The 25288-nt window shown below is 36.3% G+C and overlaps 1 protein-coding gene across 1 annotated transcript in view; it reads left to right on the forward strand.

Annotated features, from left to right (window-relative positions):
• Positions 1-25288, forward strand: part of DDX10 (DEAD-box helicase 10) — a 269719-nt gene that overhangs the window by 140377 nt on the left and 104054 nt on the right. Inside the window, exon 14 of the mRNA XM_021671095.2 lies at positions 24313-24432. Coding sequence (XP_021526770.2) covers positions 24313-24432 — 120 coding nt within the window. The remainder of the gene's footprint in view (positions 1-24312; positions 24433-25288) is intronic.

The following is a 25288-nucleotide window of genomic DNA, read 5'->3' on the forward strand; positions in this document are numbered from 1 at the left end:
ATATTTTGTCATTAACCGCCCACCAGTTTCCCATTGTTTTATACTCTAGAAATGACAAGTGATTCTATTGAATTTTGGTTAGTTGGCACAAATAGAGCAAAGAACAATTCTAAAAGGGAAACATAGGAAAGGCGAATTAATTATAATATTGGGAGGAAAGAGAGCTGAGTAGTTAGGCATGATAGATAAGCATGAATTATGGCTAGACACTTGTTTTACTTTTCTTTTTTTTTGTTTGTTTGTTTTGAGATGGAGGTTCGCTCTTGTTACCCACGCTGGAGTGCAATGGCGCGATCTCGGCTCACCGCAACCTCCACCTCCTGGGTTCAGGCAATTCTCCTGCCTCAGCCTCCTGAGGAGCTGGGATTACAGGCTTGAGCCACCGTGCCCGGCCTTTACTTTTCTTACATGTATTGCAGTTATACATATGTGGAAGATCATGATCTTTTTTGTTAATGTTCACTTAAATTATTTTTATCCTGGTACTAGTTTGATATAAGCATGTTACTATGTTCCTGATTCTCTTCTAGGAAAAGTATTGATCACTTTGCTTTGATAGCCTGCAACCAGCCTGCTCATTAATTTCCATATAGCTGTTGTTAGAGACTTTGCCCAGCAAACTAAATGCTATTTGTGGAATAGACAACAAAATCAATAACTAAGACATTTAGAAAAATCTAGTTAACTTCTTGGATTTGTTAAATCATGAATACACTGAATATTATGCCTTTGAAATAGACTTAATTTTTGCCACATAACACCCGTGAATCTTGCTACAGTTGATATGTATATAGTCAGTTAATTAACTGCCTTTGTTTTCAGTTGATTTTTTTTTTGTTCTGAATGTTTATGTTGTTATATCTCTCAAAAAGGTGCACTTGAAGGAGAATATTAGTATTTCATAGATTTCAGATGAAATAATTACACGTCACCACTCTGGCTGCTCTGATTTATAAATATATCGAAACTATGGTAGTAAACACTGAATTACAATTTTGTAGTTCTTAGATATTATTACTCTTTATTTAGTTATGTATGTTTTAAATAACTGTTGACTAGATGGATTGTAGTGTGTGATAAAAGATGTAAAATGGAGATTTCTGAATTGTAATTATAAAAAAGCAGCCATATGGGAGGCTGAGACAGAATGGCTAGAACCCGGGAGGTGGAGTCTGCAGTGAGCTGAGATTGCACCACTGTTCTCCAGCCTGGGCAACAAGTGCGAAACTCCATCTCAAAAAAAAAAAAAAAGGCAGCCATAAAAAAATCCCATCAGCTGGCTGTGGTGGCTCTTAGCTGGGCATGGTGGCACATGCCTGTAATCTCAGCTACTCGGGAGGCCAAGGCAGGATAATTGCTTGAATCTGGTAGGCAGAGGTTGCAGTGAGTAGAGGTCATACCACTGCACTCCAGCCTGGACAACGGAGTGACTCTATCTCCCCTCCCCTCAAGAAAGAAGTCATGAACATTTCCTGTTTATGAGCAGATTTGTACCAAGTTGTTCCTAAATTGGCACAAAATCCATGATGTATGTTTTTGAAAACAGACAGAAATCAATACCATAAGTATTTTCTGACATTAAAAAAATTTAAGAGCACATATTTCTTTAAGAAAAATACCTATAGAGTAAATTCCTAGAAGTGAAATGACTAACTCAAAGGGTACGTAAATTTTGAATTTTGATAGATATTATAAATTGCACAAATTCACTTTTCTACTCATAATATCTGCTACTTTATCTCCAAACACAGCATCTTTTCACATATTTTGTCTTTTCTGGTTAGGAAGAAAATCATATCTTAGTGATGTTTACCTTGACATTTCTTATATTATGAGTGAGCTATTTATATTGGCTCTCCTGGGAACTCTCCATATCTTTTACCCCATTGGGCTGATGACCTTTTTTTTTTTTTATATTTGCTCTCTCTATTGGGAAAATTTGCCTTTTGCTTCCAATCTGATGACTTGCAAATAACTTGATTTTGTTTTGTTTTTCTTTTGTTTTTCAGATTGTCATTTGTTTTGGGTCATATTTTTAAACCTTTTATTTAGGTGAATTTGCCAATTTTGTCTTTTATGGGTTCTAAATTTCATGTTAAAGTTGAAAAGGGCCTTCACTACTCTAATGTTATAAAAGAATAAACTCTGAGAGAATTCTAGTACTGTTATGATTTAATATTTTGCATCTAAGCTTTTGATTCATTTGAAATTCTGTTGCAAGATGTGAAGTGTGGATCCAGCTTTATTTTTTTCTGTATAACTACCCAATTATTCCAATATTGCTCATTAGTCTATCTTTTCTACTGATTTAACCTGTAACCTTTATCTGAAAAACATGAATGTTGGGTCTGTTTTTGGTCTTTCTGTTTCGTTGATCTGTATGCTTGTCTATAATTAAATATTTTAGGGTGTTATTCATTATTCCTTTTCAGAGTTTTCTGAAATTCTGAACTTAAACTATTTTTATGTTTATTTCCTGACTTGGAGATTTCTGGCAGTGTAAATTTGGGCAATCCACCATAGCGGTTTATTTTATTCTGGAATTTTTTTTGTCTCCTTCCTCTCCTTTACCTTCTACCCAAAGCTTTATCAGGAAGTCTAGAGTAATATGTGTACCAGAAAGGTTACATTTCTCTAGCTACTCAGATGAGATAGACATAGACTAAGAGATGGTAGTGTTGTCTTTGTATTGCAAATGAAACATCACCTTGTCTAGTTTTAATTTTTTATATAAAGCTTATTTGCAGTCCAAAGGGTGAATTTTTCTTTATCAGTCTCTATTTGTAACCATGCCATTTTTTTTCATTTTTAATTAACATAATTTGTGAAATGTAAATTTTTTTTTTTTTTTGGTCCTAAATCAAATGTGACTATAATTTTACAGCTTCACAACTTAATAAGCCCCAGGTGTAGGGAATTCACTCTCAGCTCTGATCTCCAGCAGTTTTGGATGACAAATCATCACACCATGAGCTGTACCTTTTTTATGCATCATAGATTACCATAGGAGACTGCAATAAAAATGTAAAATGCTTTGTATAAAATCTAACATAGCATGAGAGATTTTGTGCTTCATACAATCTTGAACTTAAAGTCTTGACTCTTGGAGTATCAAAAAAAAAAAAACCTCTCAACTTTGGGATGACTATCTTTAAACATCACTTTAAAAAGAAAAATGATCCTTAATTAAGTTAATGATCAATGGGGGAAGATTATAATATATCAATATATTTGTTATAGGAATAAGTGAAATCAGTTAATATTTATCTGAATGTCCACAATTTACCCATGTTTAGTGCTATAGATTAAATAATCTAGTGAATTATATAAATCCTGAGAAACTGACAGTTTAAAGATATGGTCTCTGGGAGCATAGATGAGGGCTCATTGCCCAGCTTGTTAGACATGAGGAAGAAAAGCAGAATCAGGAAGAGACTTACGTTATTGACATGAGAGCTAATCTAGAAGTGTAAGTGGGAATGTTCTTTATTTTAACATTCTTTTCTTTTTCTTTCCTTCACATTGACTTTATATTTTAAAGTTTTTATCAGCAAATCTTTATTATTAGTAATTGTTGTCATTCATTTACCCTTCTGCTGAAAATTTGAAAAATAAATACATAAGAAAAATCAAGCATATTCCTGTCATATACTTTGATGTAATATTACCTTTTGGTTAATATACTTTTGGGTCTTTTTTCCCTATGTGTACAAACATACACACTCCTTTTCCCAACACATTTCAAGTTACAGAACAGACATGATATTATATTATGATTTGTTACCTTAGAAAAAAAAATCAATACTAGGGAAAGCTGTAAAATCAGTAAATACAGTCATCCCTTGGTGTATACAAGGGGTTGGTTCCAAATCTGTGCACACTCAAGTTCCACAGTCCAGTCAACTCTGGGAAACTCATGTAAGTGAAAGATTGACCTTCTTTATACATAGGTTTCACATCCTGCAAATTCCATATGATTTAGTTGGAAACAGTCCATGTATAAGTGGACCCTTGAAGGTCAAAACCATATTGTTCAAGGGTCAACTGTATGCTTCTATAATGTCATAATTAATAGCTTAAATTTAATGCCATCATATGTCCCATTTTATGAAGGGATATATAACATTTTATTCAGGAAACCCTTATTAAATTGCTTTTGGATTCCTCTTGATTTTTTCCTAAAAACACAATGATGTAATGAGAATTCTTTATTTATAATCCTTAATTTTCTTGAAAATTGTCTTTGCTGGTTCCTCCTCCTTTTCCCATCTTTAAATGATGGGGAATACCTCCAAGGCTTTGCCTTAAATTCTATTCCCCATCTACATATGCTCCCTAGACAAATTTAGTAAGACCTTTTCTTTAAAAATCATATGCTAATGAATCCAAATGTATGTCCTGAACCTGTTTTACTTTTGTAAACTTCTTTTAACTGGTTGTTTAATATCTCTTGGATGTTTTAACACCATTTATTCAGTGACTCCAGACTCAGAGCAAAGCCCATGTGTTTTCTCTAAATCTTTTATCTACCACATCTACCCCATTAGGGAGTCTTGTGTACTTCAAAATATATCTAGACTCTACCACATTGTTCACTTACTTCCCTAATTCAAATGCTTTATCTTGCGTGTAACCAACAAAACAGCAGTTTTTTTTTTTTTTGAGAGCGAGTCTTGCTCTGTCGCCCTGACTGGAGTGCATTCGCACTATCTCAGCTCACTGCAACTTCCGCTTCACAAGTTCTCCTGCCTCAGCCTCCCAAGTAGCTGGGATTACAGGTACCCACCACCACGCCTGGCTAGTTTTTGTATTTAGTAGAGATGGAGTTTCACCATGTTGGCCAGGCTGGTCTCAAAGTACTGACCTCAGGCGATCTTCCTGCCTCGGCCTCCCAAAGTGCTGGGATTACGAGTATGAGCCACCATGCTTGGCCAATAAAATAACCTTCAAATTGGTTTTCTTTTTCTCTTTCCTTGCTCCTATTAAATCTTCATAGCAGGCAAATCCCACCTTCCAAAGTAAAGATTATATCATATATCTCGCTGAAAACTTGCCCGGTAAAGTCCTCACTTAACATCATAAATGGGTTACTGGTAACTTTGACTTTAAGAAAAGTGGTGTTTTGTATGCCTTAGGAACTGAACTCTTGTTTGTATCAATTAGTCTATAGCAGCATTGGTTTTGTTGTACAGTAGTTGTTTCACTTGAATTTGCAGTTTCCAAGAACCTATCAACATAAACGATGTTAAGTGAGGACTTATTGTATTCTTTCTTTCATATTCAGGGTGAAATCTGTCTCCTGACTCTGTCCTATGAGGCCTTATATAATCCAGAATCTTCCTACGTGTCTGTCTTTTTCTCTTATCACCTTCTACCCTGCTCACTCTTGACTAGACATCTTGAATTTTTTGTTTCTTGAAAACAACAAACTTGTTTCCATTTATGGGCCTTTGCACTACTGTTTTTTCCACCTTGAACTCTTTATCTAGATTATTGCATGAGTTCCTTTTTCATTTCTTCTATATCTTTTCACCTTCTTTAGAAAGGCATTCCCTTGTTCCCTATTTTTCTAAAATTTTTACCTTTACCCAGTTACTCCCCTTACTCACCTTTGTCTCTAACACTTAAAAGCTCCATGACATATGTGTATATTTGTCTCCTCACTAGAATGCAAACTCTACTGTACCCCAGGTGCCTAGAATGGTACTAGTAGATAAGCTAGTGTTTGCTGAATAAATGACTGAGCTTCCTTTATTCTTTGTAGTTCATATTTTATCCCTTTTAATCCTACAAGGGATTTGAAGTAGCTTATAAAGTGCTTTTAAATGTATTAAAATGGAAAACAGCAGGGCATGCCAAGTACAGATAGAGTAGGAATGACTAGTGGGAAACCTAATACGCAGCGCATACAAGGTTTTACATAGTTCTTAAATGTGGATCAGGCATTTGCCTCTGAAGTCTTGACTGTGAAAACAAAGAGAACACCTTTTCTATAAGGAGACAACATTCTGCCACTTTGAAGAAGCACAGCTTTTCTTACCATTTCAACAACTGTCCTGTGAAACGTAAAATAGTGAATTTTATACCTATCTTTAAAGTAATACCGATCTTTAAAGTAAACTGAAGGAATGACACCATGATAAATCTCAGGAAAGCAACTCTCTGGGAATGGATTAGATATTCACACACATTCCTATTTCCTCCTGTCAGTATCCCCTACCCTCACCAATGAACATGCGTGTTTCTGAGTAAGGTAGAGCTTATTTCAACACCATTATCAAGGTGCAGGTCTTTTCTAGTGACAGAATAGTGAGAGGCAGTTTATTCATTATTTCTAAAATGTGAAGCTCACTCCAAAGCAGGTTGAAAATTAACCATATAGTGTGCTTCAGTCAAATGAGGCTTCCTGGAGGTTCTCAAGTAGCTGACCATAGTAACTATTGTGATCAAGCTATTCTGTGGTAGTTTGCGGTCTTTATTAGGAAGTTTTGACATTTAGCATCTTAGATTTGGAAGTAGGCAAATGATGGGTGAGTTTCATAAACTCCAGGAATCTTAGCAGTAGAGAATTAATTGCATTTTAATAGGAAATTTTAGTCAATTCAAACTGTTTGCTTCATTTGATTGAAGTTGAATGTATTCAAAATTAGTTGAGGAAAATCTTTATTAGGATCGTCATTAAGTTATTTAGTGTTTCATTTATTAGTGAGTCAGCTGAATCCTTCAAATTATTATATGGTGTAAATAACCAAAGTGCTTGGAGAAGAAACAGTCTAGAAAATGCTGTGAACAGTACTGGTGAGGAATAGCATACAACTTGGAAATGACCCCGCTTGAAAGTCAAAGATTGATTTTATATTCCAATATGCACTTTTTTGAGGGACTTATCACTTCTAGTTTTATATCTCAGACATTCTTTTGGTGTACTAGAGAATATATTTGGGAGATGGATGGCAATTATTTTGCATCTTGGGAGTATCTGTTTAAAAAATTCTCAAAGTTTACTATTATTGGTATAATTACTCTATTTTCCAAGTTTAAAGTTGATGCTTTGGGGTTCTGTTGGTGGGGAAAGTGACTTGGCAGTATGGTGCAATGTTTTGCAACACATAGGAGGAGATTGTTTTCATCGAGTTTTTCCTCTTCCTTGTTCCTTCCTTTCTTGCGACTTTGTTTTCAGATTGTCTCTTTTTAATTGCTGGAACTGTCTTAGCTCTGTACAGCTGTCCTTTTCCCTGTCTTTTTTGTTCCATACATGCTGTCTTTTGGCCCATAATTACCCCTGAAACTTGTCACAGAACTTACTACCTTTCCTGCTTTTCCCCACCGGCTTTATTTTACCTCTACCTATAATTACTATTGTCTTTTTCCTAGAGTAAGAGAAGAAAATGCAATTTGTCTTTGCTTTCAGTGCCAGCATAGCCCTCTTGAGGGTAATATTAGAACTTGAAGAAAACATTTAGATTGGCATTTTGACCAGTATAAATTGCCTATTTCATTTGTAAATGACACTTTTTCAAAACAAGTAAAAACAGTAGTTTTCTGCATTGATTTCTGTTAATATAATTATTTTTAAAATATACAAGAAAAATAGAAATAGGTGTCTCAGTGTAACATGATTTATTTAATGAATTTTCTGTTAAAGGGTTTGTTCAAGTAGAAACTGTATGCCTGTCTCTGAGGGAGATTATAGGGTCCAACATTTAGGGAGTAGACTTAATCTTCCTACAAGCAATGTTCCTGAAGTTTATTTCAATCAGTGGAATTGTGGGGGCCTGAGAAGAGTACAGCTTCAAAGTTCAACAAGATAAATTTTGAAGTTTGATAAACCTGTCTTTAGAGCATGCTTCTGTTCCTTTTAGCTGAATAATTATTTCATCATCTGTAAAATACAGGCAGTCCCTCAAAAGAGTGGTTGTGCTGAGTAAATGAAATATAAGACAGCTAGCATGGTGTTTGGCACGTGGCATCTGTTACTATCTACTGTTCATTAAACTCTGAAAGGTTTAGATATGTCAGGTAAGTCCCATCTGGATTGGCACTTGTCATCAGAGATCAGGACAGATTCCACAATTACATATGGCATGGATTAAGGACGCACTTTGCTGGGAAAAAGGAATATTTACAAAGCCAGGATCCGGTAGGGGAAGGAGTTGATTTCTCAGTCTCCCTCTTGTTCCACATAGGAGGATGCCAGAGTTTTGCCAATATACTAGATACAGCATAGATTTTCATTCCACTTGAGATATCCCTTCCCTTATTATTGTCCCTCTTTTAGAACAAGTAGCTGATCAAACTTATCAGTGTGAAATCATACCAACTACTAGGGAACCAGACATTATAGTTGTGGATGCCTGCAGTCATGGGAGAAACTAAGCTGTCAGGCATGTGGAGACTTTGAAGTTCATGGGAAGTTGGGTCTGCCTTGCTGAGGGAGGAAGCCATGGTCCTGTCAGAAGTCGAGCATGGTTGCTGCCTCTCTTGCTGGGAAAGAGGATGGTGGAGTGGTTCCATGTCGTGGTCTAGGCTGCCCACAGTGACTCCCAGTGTTTTCAGACAGGTCTGCTTCTCGTATCACACTTTATTGCCAAGGGCCTGTGAATCGGATTTCTCAACAAATAAATGCCAAGTTAAATGTGAAATATGTTTATTTCTATGCTATTTAAGCAAGATGATATCAGAAGAGGTAATAGTGGAATGTATTTCAGAGTCTTTGAATGTTACTCTCAAAGAAAACTGATCTTGATTAGCCCGAGCTCAACTTAGTTCCACAAATAATTACTGATTTGTTTAAGCATGGATTATGTGCTGGCTCACGGAATTACAAGGTGCATGTGACAAAGTTCATTCTCTCAGGGAGCTGGGTGTTTCAGAGGGATGAAGTAAAAGAAGCTTTTAAAAATACAAGTAGAGTATAAGAAATATCACAAACATCAACAAAGGGCTGAGGATAGAAGGTGATAAGAAGTCTCAAATATCTCAAGATTGTGGTGAATCTGCTTTTAGAGGAAGAATTTCAAGCATATTGATAGGTCTTAAATTTTCTAGTCTCTTGAGGATAGTAGGAAGGAGAATGATTTTTAAAAAATTGATTATGTAGCATGGAGCTTAGGGACTAGTAAAAATTTTATTAAAATTATTTAGGAATTGATTTACAGTTGTTTTTAGTGTAGGCTGTATTTCTGAAAATGCTGCATTTTAGTGTGACAGTTTGCTAACGAACTAGCAGGGACTCATTCTAAGGTAGGAGATAGGAGAAAAACTAATAAGCAAAAATCTGCTAACAACTTTAAATGGCTATCCCACTTTTTAAAATGATTAAGTGCTAATTGGGGGCAGATGGAAATTGCAAAGTAGTGCATAGCATTGAGGGATAGGGTATTTTCTTCTTCTTTCTATCAGGTGCTCTATTAGAAGAAATTAGAGGCCAGATTTAGTCATTTCCATGGTCTTTTTATGAACAAAAGAAAATAACACTTTTTTAAAACTGTGAGAAGTGTTAAATCTTTATTTGATATTACACAGAAACCACACTAAAATGCCTTTCAATAAGTAAAAAGAACCACTTTAGATACAGGGAATTCTAATTAGATTGGCATAGTTAAGGCCAAAAATACCAAGTAGACATTGCTTCCTTATCTTCAACTCTTGCCTTTAAGAGGCAAGTGAACATAAAATACAGGTGAGTCTTGTTTGGTTCTGAGACAGTGAAGGAATATCCCCAGTATTAAATATATTCACATAACCTGTTATATAACTCTAAATATAAAACCAATCTCCAATAAGTTTTAAGATGGCATTCACCATCTTTGTGAAAAGTTGAATGAAATCAAATCATATCTTTAGAAGGGGTAAGCTGTGATAGCATTTACTGAATTGGAATTACTATTAAAATTCAAAAAACCGAATATATTCATTTAACCACAAGCAAGTCTTAGTTTTAAATCAGAACTGCCCAACAAAATATTAGAATTCTGGTATATGAGATCTATTAAATTATACACATAAACAAATCATGAGACATTTCTGTTTTGTAATAAGGCAGTGGCCAATTATTACTCATTAGCAGTGTTTTTGAGATTAGCTATAGAGTCTGCCCTTTCTGCCTTTTTCTTAATGCTGGCAAAGATCATTTTTGTTCCAGGGACGTACTTCTTGGGAGTCTCCAAATATTCCAACAAAGATCATTTTTGTTCCAGGAATGTACTTCTCGGGAGTCTCCAAATACTCCAACAAAGGCATTCTCCCCAGGTGATGCCTTTGTTCTTCTTATTGGCGTCTGTGTGAGAGAATCCAATGGCCTGACCTGTCTTCCATCCAAAGAGACCATGGATATTAGGCTCAGTGTTGTGCTGGCCTCCCTTTTCCATGGTGTGACACTGGGCACACTTCTGAACAAAAATTTTTTGCCTTTCTCAATGTCACCCATACTTAATTTAGCACGTATCTTTAGTCACTGGCGCTATGAAGGTTCCCTCTCTGAAGCTGGACATCCTGCTGTCTTAAAAGTAACACTTTTAGAAATGAATAATGAATTCCTTCAAGAATTCTTTTCATTTTAAAGAACACATTTGCTGTCAGTCCACTCTTAATTTCTCATTTTATGAGGTCTCTCAGTATTGCTTAGGAAAACTATGATTGACAGAGGAAGGTCTAGCTCTAAGATGTTTCCATTGCAGATACTGTTAAATATTGCTACTTGGCCAATTGGCTAAGATTAAATATAAGATACTCTTATATATGGTGTCAGGGTAGGAGCACAGATTAGGTTTTTGGTGGGTTTGGAGTTCTAGCCCTGACTTTGCTGATACTGTCTATGTGATCTCAGATTCTCTCTTAATTTTCCAGGGGTTGAGAGCAGATAGGTGGTGTTTTGTCTAGGTGATCTTGGAGGGTACTTTTACCTTTCCAAGTACTGTAATAATACCAATATTTTTAAAAAACATCACCACTGTGTGGCTTTGCACACCACGGTTTTACAAATGGTATGTTTGAGTATATCCAATTTTGAATAATCTTGGACATCATTCCGGCACATTTTGTTGAAACATAGTACACATAGGCTAGCCTTTGACTTTTCATTTGGTATTTTCTGCTTAGCTAATATTTGTATATAATACAAGGTAGAACTTGGAAACTTTACTGCACACAGTAGTTGTGAACATAGCTTGGATGTAGTGGTGATACTTGTTTCACTTTCTGTTAACATACAGTCCATGTATGTATTGGAATTTAATAATGTATGCCATTATAGAAAAATGTCAGACATAACAGTGATGATCTCTTCTTGGGTGGCCAAGAGGACAGCTTTAACATTTCTTAAATGTCTTAAAATACTGTGCCAAAAATGGTGCCAAGAAATGGTAACCATATACCAAACCCAGTTTGAATTTAGCATGTATCTTATTGTAGTTCTTTGTGAGGGCTTTAAATCAGAGAGAGATTCTCTGTCTATAATTTAAAATATAGATGCACATGCATGTGTGTGTTTTTGTATACCTGTAAAAATTGGTGGCTTACTCAGTAGCTAGTGTTACATGTCATTTGTTTGTTCAGACTTTAATGATGAATGAATTTACAGAAACTGCTTTATGCCACACTAACCAGACTGTCAACTAATTTACTTTTCTTATAGGTCTTGGAGCCAAGTGTGGAATTCTCAGTCTAACATACAACGAACGATTCTTGAATGTTGTTTTGATGCCCTCCCATTCTGTTCAAACAAATTCTGATTAAATTAGCTACTGGCACATTCTTGCTGAATCTCTGGTATTACTTAGAAGGAAGGTGATAGAGGTGTAGATAGCTGAGACAGTCCCCAAGATAAGTATATCATAGTGTCATATTGTTGGAAATAATTTCATGACTTTTGTCCCAGGACTTTTTTTTTTTTTGAGACAGGGTCTGGCTGGAGTGCAGTAGCGCAATGTTGGCTCACTGCAACCTCTGCCTCCTGAGTTCAAGCGATTCTCCTGCCTCAGCCTCCCCAGTAGCTGGGATTGCAGGCACTTGCCACCATGCATGGGTAACTTTGGTAGTTTTAGTGGAGATGGGGTTTCACTGTGTTGGCCAGGCTGGTCTCAAACTCCTGTCTTCAATCAATTCACTTGCCTCGGCCTCCTAAAGTGCTGGGATTACAGGTATGAGCCACCATTCCTGTCCTGTCCTGGGACATTTAACTTAGTTCATTATCACCTTATTGCTTCCTCTATGTGGACATTTTCCCTTAACCCTGTTAGCCAAATGGCCATGTGACACAAGTTACCTTTCCTTTTAATGTTAACTGCTTTTTTTTTTTTTTTTTTTTTTTTTGCTATGTTGCTTATATGATTTCTGAGTTCTAGAAGAATTCCAGAAACTATGAGAGATGAGAAATTGATATAACCAATTTGGACACAAGTTAAAAATGAAATCAATACTGTCATTTTTTTTTTGAAATCTAAAAGGAGAGGCAAAAATGTATCAGGCACCGTTTCTCTAAATTGCTTCCAGCTACTTGCTTCCTAATATAGAAATATTTATTAAAAGTGGCAGGTTAAAAATTAGATTTCTATGGCAAAACATGAGTGGTTTCATAATTTTGTTAAACAGCAGGAAATCTCTGAGATTTTTGTCACTGTAGTGGCTTTGCTTTTTTCCAGGGTCATGGTGTAGAGCAAATACATATTTCCTAGCCAGCAAAACAGAGCAGTAAATGGCCTGAACAATTTAAACAACCCAAGGAAAATGTCCTAAGGTAGTAAATAGGGAATTAGGAGATTTTTCCCTTAAATGTTTTTTTTTGTTTGTTTGTTTGTTTGTTTTTTTGAGACGGAGTTTCGCTCTTGATACCCAGGCTGGAGTGCAATGGCGCGATCTCGGCTCACCGCAACCTCCGCCTCCTGGGTTCAGGCAATTCTCCTGCCTCAGCCTCCTGAGTAGCTGGGATTACAGACACGCGCCACCATGCCCAGCTAATTTTTTGTATTAGTAGAGACGGGGTTTCACCATGTTGACCAGGATGGTCTCGATCTCTTGACCTCGTGATCCACCCACCTCGGCCTCCCAAAGTGCTGGGATTACAGGCTTGAGCCACCGCGCCCGGCCTCCGTTAAATGTTTTAACATTATAAATGTTCAAAGAGGTAGAAGGAATCATTTAAGGCAATAAATACATTAACATGATCATGAAACTTGGTTGGGAATAAGACTTAGTTGGGACTGAGGCTTAAGTAAGGAAAATGGCATGAAAGGAAAGTCAGATAGGGCTGGGTCAAGAACAGAGAAATGTACATGTTACCTAGACTAATTGCAGGTGCAGTGAAAGATTTAAATAATTATTGGGCCAAAATGCTATAAAGAGGTGTTTTAAAATTAACAAGAAACTTAGGTTAATTCTAGCAAGAAATTGAGGAAAGGAAGACAAATATGTTGAAGGTGTTGAAATGAGGGTTTAGGGGAATGTATATCTGAAAAATGAGGGAAAATAGTGGAGGGTAGAAACTGTATTGGGGATATATTTGAAAGTTTTTTTTCTTAGGATACTTAATAGTTAAGGTGACAGGTACACATGCTCTGGAAGAGTTAGTTAAAGAAGCAGTTTCTGGAAAGTATTCCAAGTTAAACCTGTAGGCACCAGAAATCCTGAAGGAAGAATGTAGCAATCAAAAACATTGTATAGAATGTGCGTATTGGCAGTATCAATAGAGGTTGTGCCTTATGGTCCTCCTTAATCGGAAGGAAGTTTGAACAAAACCAAGATCACTGCATATCTATGTAGTGTTGGTCTAGGGTGGGGAAGAAACAAGCAAGACATGGTCATCTGTTTGCTCATTCATATTTACCTGTTAAGATCACTTAAAAATGAATCATGGATATTGTATAGTAAATGGTTATCGTTGCTCAATATATCATTGTATTCATTAACCATTTTCATCACATTATAGATTAGAATTGTAATTTGCAAACCACAAGGAAAAGAGTGGTGCATGGCCTTATTAATCATACAGAAAAAAGTGATTAACATTTACTGGTAGTTTGTATCTTAATATAATCAGGACTAATCAAGCCTTGACAAACAAGTAACTTTGATAGGAAATGTAGGCACTCATCTGTAGGACTTTGTGTTTGGAATAAATATGAATTATCTATATGATATACACATTTGGAAGGGTTGCTAAATGATTTTCTAGATTTAATTCATGAAGTGTCAAGATAAAGAGTCAAGTGTTACATAAAAATGAATTTCATAATAGCTGTGATTCTTATCAGAAGAGAACGAGAGTTGGGGTCTTATAGTTTGAAACAGTATATTCAGTATTTAATTTGGACGTGAAAATAATTATTTTTAAAAGTAATCATGCTATGTATAAAGTCTGAAAATCTTAAAAATTGGTACATTTATGAGACTAAGATTAATGGTCCTTTGCTTAAATGTCATTGTGGTTGTGTGCTGACTTTCCTACAGTGTAACTAATTATAAGGGACTTTTCACAAATACACTCTAGATAAAAGTATAAAGGTAAACAGAAATGACTGTCATAGAGACATAGTTCCCTTATAACTGTTGACAGAAAATGGAGCTTGACATTGTTTACTATTATACCAACATTCACAAATGCCGAATATCACAGGCAAAAGGGCATACTATGACCACGAGACATCTTTTCGTACTTCCCAAATAGTGTTATATTTTAGTTATGAAAGTCAGTTACCAGAACCAAAACTTGTTCTTAACAAGTAGAATTTTTATATCTATTCAGTCAAGGAGTCTATTATACCTTTCTGGGCCTCTTTATTTGCAAATAGGAGTAGAAACTGTAACCAGGTTCTTCATATCTTTCAGTCACATGGGATGCCCAATTTTTTTTATATGTATTTTTTATTGTACTTTAGGTTCTGGGGTACATGTGCAGATCATGCAGGCTTGTTGCAAAGGTACATATATGGCAAGGTGGCTTGCTGCCTCCATCTCCCTGTCACCTATATCTGGCATTTCTCCCCATGTTATCCCTCCTCAACTTCCCTACCCCCACTGCCTCTCCCCTGCTCCCCCTCAACAGACCCCAGTGTGTGTATGTGATGCTCCCCTCGTTGTGTCTATATGTTCTCATTGTTCAACATTCGCCTATGAGTGAGAACATGCGCTGTTTCATTTTCTGTTCTTGTGTCAATTTGCTGAGAATGATGGTTTCCAGATTCATCCATGTCCCTACAAAGGACATGAACTCATCATTTTTTATGGCTGCATAGTATTCCATGGTGTGTATGTGCCACATTTTCCTTGTCCAGTCTATCATCAGTGGGCATATGGGTTGGTTCCAGGTCTTTGCTATTGTACATAGTGCTGCAATGAACATATGTGTGCATATGTCTTTATAATAGAACGATTTATAATCCTTTGGATATATACCCAGTAATGGGATTGCTGGGTCAAGTGGAATTTCTATTTCTAGGTCCTTGAGGAATCACCACACTGTCTTCCACAATGGTTGAACTAATTTACACTCCCACCAACAGTGTAAAAGTGTTCCTGTTTCTCCACATCCTCTCCAGCATCTGTTGTCTCCAGATTTTTTAATGATCGCCATTCTGACTGGTGTGAGATGGTATCTCAATGTGGTTTTGATTTGCATTTCTCTAATGACCGGTGGTGATGAGCATTTTTTCATATGTTTTTTGGCCTCATATATGTCTTCTTTTGAAAGTGCTCATGTCCTTCACCCACTTTTGATTGGGTTTGTTTTTTTCTTGTATATCTATTTTAGTTCTTTATAGATTCTGTATATTAGCCCTTTGTCAGATGGGTAGATTGCAAAATTTTTTTCCTATTCCGTTGGTTGCCAGTTCACCCTTAAGATTGTTTCTTTTGCTATACAGAAGCTCTGGAGTTTAATTAGATCCCGTTTGTCTATTTTGGCTTAAACTTCATATGGAACCAAAAGAGAGCCCACATAGCCAAGACTATCCTAAGCAAAACAACAAAGCTGGAGGCATCACGCTACCTGACTTCAAATGATACTACCAGGCTATAGTAATCAAAACAGCATGGTATTGGTACCAAAACAGAGATATAGACCAATGGAACAGAACAGAGGCCTGGGAGGCAATGCCACACATCTGCAACCATCTGATTTTTGACAAACCTCACAAAAACAAGCAATGGGGAAAGGATTCCCTGTTTAATAAATGGTGTTGGGATAACTGGCTAGCCATGTTCAGAAAACAGAAACTGGAGCCCTTCCTGACACCTTTCATGAAAATTAACTCCAGATGGATTAAAGACTTAAACGTAAGACCTAACACCATAAAAACCCTAGAAGAAAACCTAGGCAAAACCGTTCAGGTCATAGGCATAGGCAAGGACTTCATGATGCCCAATTTTTATATGTGGCCCAATTTCTTTAAGATAAAAATGGTGACTTGTGGCAGGGCCACATAGATGAGGAAGGTCTGTGTGGAGGAGATTGCATCCACATGCATCTTCTGTTTTGTGTCCTCTGGGTCCTACCTCATTGAGAGGCCCGTGATCTGGAACATTGAAGCTCTAACTCATTGGCTTTCAGTTGCCATGCTCTGCTCTCTGAAAATCTTTCCTAATGGACTATGGACTTAAAGGTGAAAAAAGCTATGGGAGTTTCTCAAATTAGCAATTCTCAAACATTCTAAATTGATAGAAATTTAAAAGACAAATACTTAGTCAGATTGTGATGGTACAGTCTTCTAAGGCAGTTTGAACAGAAATGAAACTACGCATTGTAGAATATGAACAGAGTCAAATACTTTGAAGTTATATAACCTTGGATAAATTGCTAGAATAATCTAAGCTTTGGTTTTCCAATTAAAAATTGGTAGGAACAAGATTTGAAATTATTCTGAACAGTAAATGAAATAATGTATATGTGATTTATTCACTAATTCTTTCATTAATTGTTGAATGTTTACTATATGCTAGCCTATCTGTGATACATTGGGGATACAAATAGAATAAAAATGGCCTTAACCCTCATGGAAATTACAATCTATTAGGAAAGCCCACGGAAGTAAACAAGTGATTACAATAGGACTTACTATAATGGGGATGAGAGTGAATGTAGAGTCTGTGTAACAGGCTAATGCAATAGCAGTTCACTCCAGAGATTACAGCCACAGAGTTGGGTGGTGGAGGCAGATCCGATTTTCATTTTTCTCTTAATTTCCACATTCCCAAACTTATGCATATGGTCATGGTTTACTATAGTGTGCCTCCTGTTAAACCTTAAAACATGACATTGGTAAAGATACTTTTTAGAAGAAAAATCTTATGAGCTTTCTTAAACCGTTATAAATTATTTCCATAGTTCATAATTTGTAAGTACTCTTGTTTTGTATAATTTTAGTTGCTCTATGTTGTGGGCCTTTAATCCTCCTTGTGTCAGTTGTGCCCTTCCCTTGCATTGCCCACCCTGCTCCCCATCCTCAAGCCAAAACTTATCCTTTAGTGTTTTATGATGTTAGGACTGTTTCTATTGCAGGTATGTTTGTCTTAGCAAATCAATATTTGTGTAGGAATTCTGAAAAGACAAACTTTCTTCCTGTAATAACATTTGATCTTCTATTCTCGTTGGCTCTTTTAAAATTTCATCTTTAGTTGTGGTATAAGATACATAACAGAATTTACTATTTTAACCATTTTAAAATGTGCAGTTTAGTAGTATTAAGTACATTCACATTGATGTACAACCAATCTCCAGAACTTTTCATTTTTCAGATCCAAAACTCTACCTGTTAGGGGTGGGTCTTAATTTTTAGACTACAGCTCTTGTAAAAATTTCACAAGCATAAGACATTGGCTGCTTGCTGGTGATGGTATTAAGTTTATTATTTTTTACACATTTTATTTCAGTAGGTTTTTGGGGAACAGGTGGTGTTTGTTTACATGAGTACCTTCTTCAGTGGTGCTCTGTGAGATTTTGGTGTACCCATCACTGAGCAGTGTATACTGTACCCAATGTGTAGTCTTGTCCCTTGCCATCCCCAACGCTTTCCGCTGAGTCTCCAAAGTCCAATGTATCATTCTTAGGCCTTTGTGTCCTTATAACTTAGCCCCCACATATGAGTGAGAACATTTGATGTTTGGTTTTCCATTACTGAGTTACTTCACTTAGAATAGTATTTTCCAGTTCCATCCAGGTTGCTTTGAATGCCATTATTTCGTTCCTTTTTACAGCTGAGTAGTATTCCAAGTAGTATTTCATTTCTTTTGAGATGGAATCTTGCTCCATCAGAGTCTGGAGTGCAGTGGTGTGATCTTGGCTCCCTGCACCCTCTGCCTCCTGGCTTCAAACAATTCTCCTGTCTCAGCCTCCTGAGTAGCTGGGACTACAGGCATCTGCCATCACATCTGGCTGATTTTTGTATTTTTAGTAGAGACAGGGTTTCACCTCATTGGTCAAGCTGGTTTTGAACTCCTGACCTCAGGTGATCCACCCGCCTTGGCCTCCCAAGTTGTTGGGATTACAGGCATGAGCCACCGCCCCAGCCTATCCACATTTCTTTATCCACTCATGGATTGATGGGCATTTGGGCTAGTTCCATGTTTTTGCAATTGCAAATTGTGCTGCTATAAGCATGCATATGCAAGTATCTTTTTCATATGACTTCTTTTTCTCTGGGTAAATACTTAATAGTGGGATTGCTGGATCAAATGTTAGATTTACTCTTAGTTCTTTAAGGAGTCTCCACACTGTTTTCTGTAGTGGTTGTACTAGTTTACATTCCAGCCAACACTGTTAGAGTGTTCCCTTTTCACAACATCAGCACCAACATCTCTTATTATTTGATTTTTTGATTATGTCCATTGTTACAGAAGTGAGGTGGTATCGCATTGTGGTTTCTGTTTGCATTTTTCCCTGATAATCAGTGATGTTGAGCATTTTCCCACATGCTTGTTGGCAATTTGTATATCTTTTTTTGAGAATTATCTATTCATGTCCTTAGCCCACTTTTTGATGGGATTGTTTGTTTTTTTTTCTTGCTGATTTGTTTGAGTTCTTTGTAGATTCTGAATATTAGTCTTCGTCAGGTGTATAGATGGTGAAGATTTTCTGTCACTCTGTGGGTTGTCTGTTAACTCAGCTGATTATTTCTTTTGCTGTGCAGAAGCTTTTTAGTTTAATTAAGTCCCAGCTATTTATCTTTGTTTTTGTTGCATTTGCTTTCGAGTGGTCATAAAGTCTTTGGCTAAGTCAAGTCTAGAAGGGTTTTTCTGATGTTGTTTTCTAGAATCTTTATAGTTTTAGGTCTTAGATTTAAGTCTGATCCATCTTGAGTTGATTTTTGTATAAGGTAAGAGATGAGGATCCAGTTTCATTCTACTACATGTGGCTTGCCAGTTATCCCACCCAGCACCTTTTGTTGAATAAGGTGTGCTTTTCTCACTTTATGTTTGCTTTCTTTGTAAGTACTTGGCTTTATTTCTGGGTTCTCTATTGTGTTTCATCGGTCCATCTGCCTATTTTTATACCAGTACCGTGCTCTTTAGGGTAAATATGGGCTTACAGTATAGTTTTTATTTTATTTATTTTATCTTATTTTATTTTTTTTTGAGACAGTTTCACTCTTGTTACCCAGGCTGGAGTGCAATGGCTCGATCTTGGCTCACCGCAACCTCCGCCTCCTGGGTTCAAGCAATTCTCCTGCCTCAGCCTCCCACTGGGATTACAGGCGTGTGCCACCATGCCCAGCTAATTTTTGTATTTTTAGTAGAGACGGGGTTTCACCATGTTGACCAGAATGGTCTCGATCTCTTGACCTCATGATCCACCCGCCTCGGCCTCCCAAAGTGCTGGGATTACAGGCGTGAGCCACCGTGTCCGGCCTTTACAGTATAGTTTGAAGTTGGGTAATGTGATGCCTCCAGACTTTTTCTTTTTGCTTAGTCTTGCTCTGGCTATACAGGCTCTTTTTTGGTTCCATATTCATTTTAGAAATTTTTTTCTAGTTCCGTAAAGAATGATGGTGGTATTTTGATGGAAATTGCATTGAATTTACAGATTGTGTTTGACAGTATGGTCATTTTCAAAATATGGATTCCACCCATTTATGAGCATAGGATGTGTTTCCATTTGTTCATGTCATCTATGATTTCTTTCAGAAGTGTTTTGTAGTTTTTTTTTCCTTGTGTTTTTTTTTTTCACATCTTTGGTTAGGTATATTTCTAAATATTTTATTTTTTTTGGCAGCTATTTTGAAAGAGGTTGAGTTCTTTGATTCTCAGTTTGGTTGCTATTGGTGTATAGCAGTGCTACTAATTTGTGGACTTTAATTTTGTGTCCTGAAACTTTGCTGAATTCATTTACCAGTTCTAGGAGCTTTCTGGATGAGTCTTTAGGGTTTTCTAGATATAGAAACTTGTCATCAGCAACAGCAGCAGTTTGAGTTCCTCTTTACTGGTTTGGATGCTCTTTCTTTCTTTCTCTTGTCTCATTGCTCTGACTAGGACTTCCAGTACTATGTCGAATAGAAGTGGCGAAAGTGGGCATCCTTGTCTTGTTCCAGTTCTCGGGCGGAATGCTTTCATCTTTCCCCATTTGTTATAATACTGGCTGTGGGTTTGTTTTCGATGGCTTTTATTACATTAAGGTATGTCCCTTCTATGCTGACTTGGCTGAGGGTTTTAATCATAAAGCGATGATGGATTTTGTCAAATGCCTTTTCTGTGTCTATTGAGATGATCATGTGATTTTTGTTTTTGATTCTGTTTATAGTTTAAGAAAAGATTTTGTAGATGGCTTTGAAACAAAATATCAAACAGTGTGTTCTTGATTTTTACTGTGAAGTTAGATAATATTTGAATTACTGTAATTAATTTTAGGATGACTGAAGCATTCTGCTTAGATAGCAGGTGGGCTTGCTTTTTCTTTTTTAAATCATAAACAAGTTCTGTTAGAGTTTGGCTATTTAGCCAATAGAAATGTGTATAGTTACATACATTTGGACTTTTGGGAAACAGTGTTTATCAATCTTAAATGCCCTTATTTTTCATAGGCATGGCTTCAGCTACAATAAGCAGTCTTGAAGGTCTCCTCCAGTGTTGACTGTTCTTTATTTTGTTGGTTTACCTCACTTGTAGATATAATAGTTTTCATTATAAATTATTAATTGGCCCTTATGGGAGCTACTTTAAGGAAACATAAAAATCTGATTTCTTTGGACTGTCTTTAATTCTTTTGTTTTCCTATGATTTTTGCTTTTCATTTAAAATATCATTGTTTAACAATAGTTTCATTTTATTTCATAGGATATATAGTAGTAATGCTTATATTAAAATAGATTTTTTATTGATTATATTTTGAATTTTGTTGTAGCCAACATTAGCTAACATGGTCCTTATGATGAGAACCATTACGGTTTTGTGACTGGTGGTAGTGGCAGTTCTTTTATCTTCTAGATTATTTGTAGCAACTTTTCTACACCTATTACAGGACACTGAGAGTGACTATCAATTTTGTATTTTATGATATTTTCCTTTTAGCTTTTTAAAGTTTAGCATACACGTTGTAGAAGAGTTGCAAATAGAATGAAAGTCGTATTTTGATGTTTTACATCTTGTCAGCCAGTCTTTCATTATACTTCTTAGTGCTGCTCTAAATTTCATTATTGTACCAATCACACAAAATCTTTCAAAAAATGTAACTCCTATCTAACAATAGATATATTTTATATTTTTTGTTAATGAATAGAAGCATGAAAAGTATTAACACTTTATTTCTTGTCCAAGAGCCAATTTTTAAACTTCTAAAAAGGTAAAATCTGCATTTTAAAGTTAAATTTATTATTTAAAAATGTTCTAGTTGGAAAACTATAAAGTTTGGCACACACTCAGGAAACATTTACTAAAATTGATTACACAAAAAATCAAAAATCTCGCCTTGACAAAAACCAAATCATAACAAAACAACAAGATTACCTTGTACAGCAAAGGTCTAAACGTAAATGATGAGATGTGGGAAACTACTGAAACATTGTTAACAAAGGGAAAGATTTCATTACTTGATAAATTAAATGCCAGGAATTCATTAGAAATACTGGCAGATAATACAAATGGTGCACAGAAAAGTAATACCTTTGAAAGATGTTCTGTCATATGTAAAATAATACAACTGCAACTTAAAACTTCCCCAAGGTATTGTGTTTCATCAAGTTGACTGGCAACATAAAGCCTCATAATATACTTAGCTGCAGATGTGGTGAATCAATTCCTCATAAATTTTTGGTGGGAATATAAATTTCTGTAACTTTGGGAGGGTAACTGTACATACTTTTTGAGCACTTTCACTTTTAGAAACTTAACCTGGATATATAAAAGCACATGTGTATGAATAGATATAATCAAGGCTTTTAATTGTGGGAGGTGGCTCTTTTAGTAACTTTACGTTTTTCCTGTGTACTTGAATGTGAGTGGAATGTCTCTGGAAGGATACAGAAGCTGCTAACAGCACTTGATCCTTAGGAGGGAAACTGAGGTTGCTGAACAGGACATGAAAAGCAACCTTTTAAGTAAAATTTACAGAATACATGTGCATGTATTACCTGTTAAAGTTAATATTAAAAAGAATGACATGGAACTAAGACTGTCTTGTCAGTGGACAGCACAGGTGTTAGCACATCACTGACGTGCGGGCAATGATACAGTATGTTAGTGTTTGCCACTCAATTCAAACATCTGTCCCTCAAAAGGAAGTTCCTTGACCTGCTCTCCTCACCCCTGACTATCTAGGGCGGCCATATTCACTCATTCTATATATATTTTAAAACTCTTTTATTTGTAATTAATGTTTTGTTCTAGTTGTTTAATATCCTTTTCCCCAGTTAGAGTTAGACTCCAGGGAGGCTGAGAGTCCACCTGTCTTGCACTGCTGCATCCTCACTATATACTATAATGCCTTGGATGGCATTGGCATTCACAACATCTTTGAATGAGTGAAGAATAATTCTAGAGTATCAGAGCAAAGCCAGAGCCTAACAGGAAAATATGATAAATAAGCCTCCTCTCACCCATGTGGGCATTTCTGTTCCTTCTTTCAGTGGCTTTCCTAAAACAAATAAAAAGTTTTACTTTTTCAGGTGGGGCAGGACACAGGACCCTTTGAGAAACCGATAGAAATCATAAAAGACAGAGATGAAAATACCTCTAAATTTTGTCATGTAATTTTAGTGGTTTCATGGATTTTCCTAAAGCTCTTCGGTTTGACCCACCTCATTTAAGGATCTACTTCACAGGATTGTTTTTCTGACCTTTATTCCATTGACAGTTTTTAGCATGATTTTTCTGATTTTTTTCCCCTTGTTTCTAGCACTGGGCTGTTGTGTTTTGTGAACATTTTCAATTTTTTTTAATACTTTAAGTTCTGGAATACATGTGCAGAATGTGCAGGTTTGCTAGATAGATATACACGTGCCATGGTGGTTTGCTGCACCCCATCAACCTGTCATCTACATTAGATATTTCTCTTAATGCTATCCCTCCCCTAGCCCCCACCCCGTGATAAGCCCCAGTGTGTGATGTTCCCCTCCCTGTGTCCATGTGTTCTTATTGTTCAACTCCCACTTATGAGTGAGAATATGCAGTGTTTAGTTTTCTGTTCTTGTGTTAGTTCACTGAGAATGATGGTTTCCAGCTTCATTCATGTCCCTGCAAAGGACATGAACTCATCCTTTATGGCTACATAATATTCTATGTTGTATATGTGTCACATTTTTTTATCCAGTCTATCACTGATCGACATTTGGGTTGGTTCCAAGTCTTTGCTACTGTGAACAGTGCTGCAGTAAACATACGTGTGCGTGTGTCACTGGATATTTTACCATGTTCCTATGGTAAATTACTATAATTGGAGGAAGAATGTTGAGTCGCAAACGATCTATTGCAATCATTTTGCTTTCCAAGTATACATTTTCCTACTCTAAAAACTTAAGTTTGCAACTGCAAATTTTAAGATATGTATGAAATTTTGGCTGGAATATAGCTTTATTTATCTTATGCCAATTTATTACATAATGTAATTTTCATTCCTTTAATATTATCCAACAGGACAGTTCTAGTAACAGAAAAAATGTAAAGATTATTGGTCTACTGTTCCTCCTATTCATACTTAAACTCTTTTAGGTTTTGGGAGGGGTTCTTAGTTAATAAGTCAAATAATAGTATTTCTGGACAGTGTTTTCAATGCTTCTCATTTGCCAGTGAGTAATAAATGCACCCCGTTCTGGAAAGTATATTGCCAGAGTTGGATTGTTAGTATAAAGAAACCATTTCCCTAATCATCTGTGTTTCCTGTATGTTCTCACACAGAAGAAAGAACCTTCTAAATCCAGCATCAAGAAAAAAGTGACCAAAGTTGCAGAAGCAAAAAAAGTAATGAAGAGAAATTTTAAAGTGAATAAGAAGATAACATTTACTGATGAAGGGGAGGTAAGATTCTAGAAGTATTTCATTTCTGAGGTACATTTGGAGTATTATGAGAGATTGACTCTCTTGCTTACTTACCACTCATTAATGATAGAGTCAGTGTTTCTCTACGGCATGCTGGGCCATTCCTTTCACTGTTACTGTAGGCTGTACATCAGCTCTGCTGCTGTGAACAAGGGTGCCTTACTGGCAGTAAACCGAGATACTGCTTGGTAATACTGACACAGAATTGGTTTTGAACTTTCTAAATCATGTTTTTATAGATAAGATTTTCTCCTCATGGTATTCATCATCATATTCTATGGAACAGACATGAGAATGCTAACACAGCTACTTGCCACAGCTGCTTTTGCTTCACTCAGGCCTCTGCCTTGCACTTCCTCAATTTTAAATGCTGTACTTCCATACGTCTTGCTGTGCTGGCTATGGGAGGGTATTCTCTGCTTGATAAAGTAATCTCAGACACAGAGGTGCTTGTTTTCATTTCACCTTTCCCTTGGCCATATTGTAAATACATACCCATGGTATAGGGAAGGGGTTACCACTCAAAAATTACTCGTGAAAGTTCACTCTATTATATAACAGTTGTCTTCATTTTAAAATGGTGAACTAGATTCAGTATGTCAAGTGACTTACCTAAGGAGTGGTTATAGTAGGTAGGGTCTTTTGAATATCATCTCAGGGCCTCATTCTCACCAGCCCAGGTTTTCCTGACTGTCCTTATATAGCACACAGCACCTTACCTCGATCATAACCTAATTTCTCTCACCCTGCCTCACTTTTCTTCGCAGCACTTACTTTATCACTTCAGTTTATATTTGACTGTTGTCAGTTTCTTCCACTCCACTTTTCCTTGAGA

Source organism: Aotus nancymaae, unplaced genomic scaffold (assembly GCF_030222135.1).
Source record: "Aotus nancymaae isolate 86718 unplaced genomic scaffold, 86718_ANA_hifiasm-v0.15.2.pri h1tg000012l, whole genome shotgun sequence".
NCBI lineage: Eukaryota > Metazoa > Chordata > Mammalia > Primates > Aotidae > Aotus > Aotus nancymaae.